Below are 5,297 nucleotides of genomic sequence, written 5' to 3'. Positions count from 1 at the left end.
TCCTGTAACTTGAACCCATTATTTCGTGTCCTGCATTCTGGGACGATTGAGAAGAGATCCTGGCCCTCCTCTATGTGACAACCTTTCATGTACTTGAAAAGTGCTATCATATCTCCCCCCAGTCTTCTCTTCTCCAGGCTAAACATGCCCAGTTCTTTCAGTCTCTCCTCATAGGGCTTTGTTTCCAGTCCCCTGATCATCCTTGTTGCCCTCCTCTGAACCTGTTCCAGTTTGTCTGCATCCTTCTTGAAGTGCGGAGACCAGAACTGGATGCAGTATTCAAGATGAGGCCTAACCAGTGCTGAATAGAGGGGAACTAATACTTCATGCGATTTGGAAACTATGCTTCTGTTAATGCAGCCTAATATGACATTTGCCTTTTTTGCAGCCACATCACGCTGTTGGCTCATATTCAGCTTGTGATCAGCGACAATTCCAAGATCCTTCTCACATGTTGTATTGCTGAGCCAAGTATCCCCCATCTTATAACTCTGCATTTGGTTTCTTTTTCCTAAGTGTAGAACTTTGCATTTATCCCTGTTGAATTTCATTCTGTTGTTTTCAGCTCAATGCTCCAGCCTATCAAGGTCCCTTTGAATTTTCTTTCTGTCTTCCACGGTATTAGCTATGCCCCTCAATTTTGTATCATCTGCAAATTTGATAAGCATGCTCTGTACCTCATCCAAGTCATTAATAAAAATGTTGAAGAGCACTGGGCCCAGGACCGAGCCCTGTGGTACTCCACTCGTTACTTCCACTCAGTTTGAGAAGGAACTTTGAGTATGATTCTGAAACCAACTGTGGATCCACCTGATAGTTGTTCCATCTAGCCCACATTTAGCTAGCTTGCTAATCAGAATATTATGGGAAACTTTGTCAAAAGCTTTGCTAAAGTTGAGATATATTATGTCCACAGCATTCCAATAGTCTACAAGGAGGTTACCCGATCAAAAATGAGATAAGATTAGTTTGGTAGGATTTGTTCTTCATAAATCCATGTTGGCTCCTAGTAATCACTGCATTACTTTCAAGGTGCTTACAGATTGACTGCTTTATAATCTGCTCCAGAGTTTTTCCAGGGATTGATGTTAGGCTGACTGGTCTGTAATTCCCCTGTAGTTATTAATATAATAAGGAAATACAATGCCAACAATATTTCAAACTGTGTCTCAAACAATGTTAAAGATTTAAATTTCAAGGGATACTTTGTTACGACAACATTTTATTATTTATTTTAAAATGACATCAAAAGAGGGGCCATCTTTTCCCATTGGCAGAAGGTTGGCTTCTAAGGTCCTTTCTAAGTTCACTTTCTGCCCCAAAGCAGAGAATTGGTTAAAGGTTATCCCTGTGTGTAGATAAGTTTTCATTTTCAAAGAAAAGGTGTAGATTTCTTTACGAAAGCTAGCAAAATTTGGGAGGACCACAACCAATATTACTGAGGAAACATATAGCACAGTGGAACAGTGTGAAGGGATGAGCTGAACTGGCAGACATCCATAGAAATATAGGAAGCTTCCTTATATTGAATCAGACCATTCATCAGTCTCAGTATAGTCTGTACTGACTGAGAGCAGCTCTCTAGGATTTCAAGCAAAGGACATTCCCAGCGGTACCTGGAGATGCCTGGGATTCAACCTGGAACCATCTGCATTCAAAGTAGATCATCTACCACTGAGCTACTGATCTTCCCCTAAACAATAAACTCTGTCTTTAATACTGATATTTAGGACCACCCAATTCAGTGGAATTTCAATACATTCAGGGCAGACAAAATACTTTGTGTAATGTTAGTGTATGGAAGTTGCTGCTATAAAATGTGGTGATAGAAACTGTCTTAGGTGGCTTTAAAGGGGGAATTAGAAAGATTCATAGAAGATAGGTCTACCAATAGCTATTACCTATAACAACCCAATGGAACCTCCATGTTCAGTGGCAGTGTGCTGGGCAAAGCAATAAGTGTGTGTGTGTTGCTTTCATGCCTTATACACAGGATTTCTGGAAGCATCTGGCTAGCTAGAAACAGGACACTAAACTACATGGATCCTTGGTTGGATCCAGCAGGGGTCTTCTTATGTTCTATACAGCTCTTCAAAGCACAGGAACTTCCTTAACATCTTGACAGTTGTGTGAATGAATGCAAGGGAATTGTTTTCATTCTGGTAAATCTTATGATTTAACATGGATAAGAAAAGGCAGAATGAACAGAGTGTGTTTGTGCATGTGTGTACGTGTATGCGAGATCAGATTGTGATTTTTTTTTTTAAAAAAAGCTCCCAAAATGCACATGCCGTTTTTGTACATTTCACATAACAAACACTTCTGTACAAATTTGTCTAATATATACATTTCAATGAGAGGGGGTATAACAAAACAAAAGAAAACAATTAGGTGCAATTCTAAACCTATGTTTTATAATGCATTTAACATGGATTTTAGAGAGAAATAAAGAAATGTAATCTGTTTTTATGTATGTGTGAGATGCTAGAGATTTTTTAAAAATTCTACCAAAAATGCACATGCATTTTGTGTTCATTTTGTCTAACAAACAGTTTTGTACAAATTTGTCTAATATACGTGCTTCCCCAAGAATTTTTTCCAAGCATAATGCACACTTGCACATTATTTTACCAGATATACATATTTCTGTGCACACACCCCTAATATAAGAATTTTTGCTTGTAATCCTTGGTGAATGTAATGTATCACAATATTTGCAGAAAGGCAAATTTCAAGGGATAGCTGAGTCTCAGTTTGGTTATTGGTTCAGAAGGTGCAAGTTAGGTGGGCTTGTGTTAAACATTTCTCCCCATGACTGCTTCATAGATCTATGAATAACCAAAAAGGGAATTTTTTCATATTTGTAACTCTTTTGTTTAACTTGGATTAGAGAAGCCATGATGGAATAGAGGTGTGTGTGTATGTTTGAGAGAGAGTGAGAGAGGAAAGGAGGGAGGGGATGCACAATGGGGAAATTTTTGAACTATAGCAAAACAGTGAAGCTCAGGGTATGCATATGAATAAATATGGGAGAAAAGAAAATCTGAGGTTTCTATGTAGAAGCTCAAATATTAGATATAATGTGGGAAAGAGCAAATGTAAAAAGTCTGACATGTCCTAATTCCAGAAACTAGGAAACACCCTCATGCACCAAAATGGTGTCTCCACATGTTGTTGGACTACAATTCCCAACTTCCCTGACCATTGCCCATGCTGCCTCGGGGTGATAGTATTTGTAGTTCATCCATGTCTGGAGGGTACCAAGTTGGCTAACCCTGCCTTAGTGGACCATCAGATCAAAGATCCATTTAGTTGAACATCCTGTTTCTAACATTAGGTTTAGAGAGGCCACCGAGAACCTGGTCCTTAGACAACCTCTGAACAGAGAGTCCCCCATTCCTAGTCATGGTCACTCAGAGCTTTTGATAAATAGATCCTCCATGCATTTGTCTAAGTAGAACTTCATTTCTCCATGTCCATGCATCTGAGATACTTAACATGCCACACTTTCAATGTCTTGCAGGAAAGCTCCTCACTGAGAAGACACATGAAGAATACCACGACAGTGATGGAATTCATCCTAGTGGGGATTTCCGATCTCCCAATTTTTCGATTCTCCTTGTTTGCTGCCTGTTTGCTCATCTATCTGGTTACCCTGGTGGGAAATGGCACCATCCTTCTTGCCATAGGAGCTGATTCTCATTTGCACACCCCCATGTATTTCTTCCTCAGTAACCTTTCCTTGCTGGACATCTTCTGCCCCACAGCTACAGTGCCTAAGATGCTGGAGAACCTCTTGTCAGAGAACAACACCATTTCCTTTGCTGGCTGTGTGCTACAGCTCTACTTCCTGATAGCCCTGGCAGGGACAGAGGCCTTCCTCTTGTCTGCCATGGCTTATGACCGCTATGTGGCCATATGCAACCCCTTGCGATACACGGTTATCATGAGTATGAAGGTTTGTCTCCAGATGGCTGCTGGTACATGGATCGCTGGGTTCCTCCACTCCTTGCTTCACACAGTGATGACCTTCACTCTACCCTTCTGCAAGTCCAATAGAGTAAATCAATACTATTGTGACATTCCACCGGTGAGGGCCTTATCATGTGCTTCCACCTATATGGCCGAGATGGTTGTTCTTAGTGTTGGGGGTATTCTTGGTGTGGGGGCTTTTCTGGTATCGCTTTTCTCTTACATCCAGATAATCTCCACCGTTCTTAGGATTCGTTCCACTGAGGGGAAGCGCAAGGCCTTCTCCACTTGCACCTCTCATCTTATGGTGGTGTGCCTCTTCTATGGGACCATCATTTTCACCTACATAAGGCCTTCGTCGAGCCACCATCCAGACCAGGACAGGTTGGTGAGCATGTTGTATGGGATGATTACCCCCATGTTGAACCCCTTGATCTACACCCTTAGAAACAAGGAGGTGAAGGGGGCCTTGAAGAAGGCGATAGTTCATAAACTGAAATGGAGGGGGGACTGTGTGGCTTAGCTGTGTTCATTGCTCAATGATATAAAATGAACACCAAAGTGATCCTAATTCTGAGCCAAGGAAAAGCAGCATTTGGAAATCCCACTATAAAGCCAAGTCTTCCCTTGAAACTTTTGCTTAAAGTCTTACTCCACATTCCCAACTGAAACAAACTCCAGATATAACTGAATCACAACAGAGCTTGGAAAAGTTACTTTTTTTTTTTTTAATAATTTTTATTCAAATTTTTCAAAAGACAAACAAAACAAAGTCAAAAAACATAACAATAGAACAAAAAAATAAAAATAAAATAGTTGACTTCCGATTTGTCGCAGATCAGCTATAAGTATATAATATACATCAAACCTGTCCCTTAATATATACATACAGGATCACTTTTCTCCATAGGCTATCTTAGTTAATCGTCAAATCCCAATATCATCATTTTATTTTGATCTTTCATAATAATCTTGCTGCCGTAATCATATATAATATTATTCTTCCATATTTCTTTTCTATTTGTTTATCCATAAAACCCAATAAAAAAAATTCTGGTTTTGACTGAATATTTATCTTTAGAATTTTTTGCATCATCCTACCTATCTGTGCCCAAAATGATTTTGCCTTTTTACACAGCCACCACATATGATAAAATGATCCTTCTTGTTGTTTACATTTCCAACAAACATTAGAAACATTACTATACATTTTTGACAACTTTTCTGGAGTCATGTACCAACGGTACATCATTTTATAGAAATTCTCTTTAAGATTATAGCATAATGTAAATCTCAAGCCTTTTTTCCACATATTTTCCCATTGA

The 5,297-nt window shown here is 39.4% G+C and overlaps 1 protein-coding gene across 1 annotated transcript; it reads left to right on the top strand.

The window, feature by feature from the left end:
• The first annotated feature begins 3,541 nt into the window (after window positions 1–3,541).
• On the top strand, window positions 3,542–4,495 carry LOC133367491 (olfactory receptor 5V1-like). The gene has a single exon (XM_061591589.1). It carries the CDS (start codon window positions 3,548–3,550, stop codon window positions 4,493–4,495), a length of 948 nt encoding a protein of 315 aa, XP_061447573.1. The 5' UTR covers window positions 3,542–3,547.
• Window positions 4,496–5,297: the final 802 nt, after the last annotated feature.

The sequence above is a fragment of the Rhineura floridana genome, chromosome 11, assembly GCF_030035675.1.
Source record: "Rhineura floridana isolate rRhiFlo1 chromosome 11, rRhiFlo1.hap2, whole genome shotgun sequence".
NCBI lineage: Eukaryota > Metazoa > Chordata > Lepidosauria > Squamata > Rhineuridae > Rhineura > Rhineura floridana.
The sequence above is the reverse complement of the archived record's forward strand: the minus strand, read 5'-3'. Positions and strand labels throughout refer to the sequence as shown.

Coding starts and splice junctions, on each gene's coding strand:
- LOC133367491 (XM_061591589.1), top strand. CDS start 3,548: ATGAAGAATACCACGACAGTGATGGAATTCATCCTAGTGGGGATTTCC.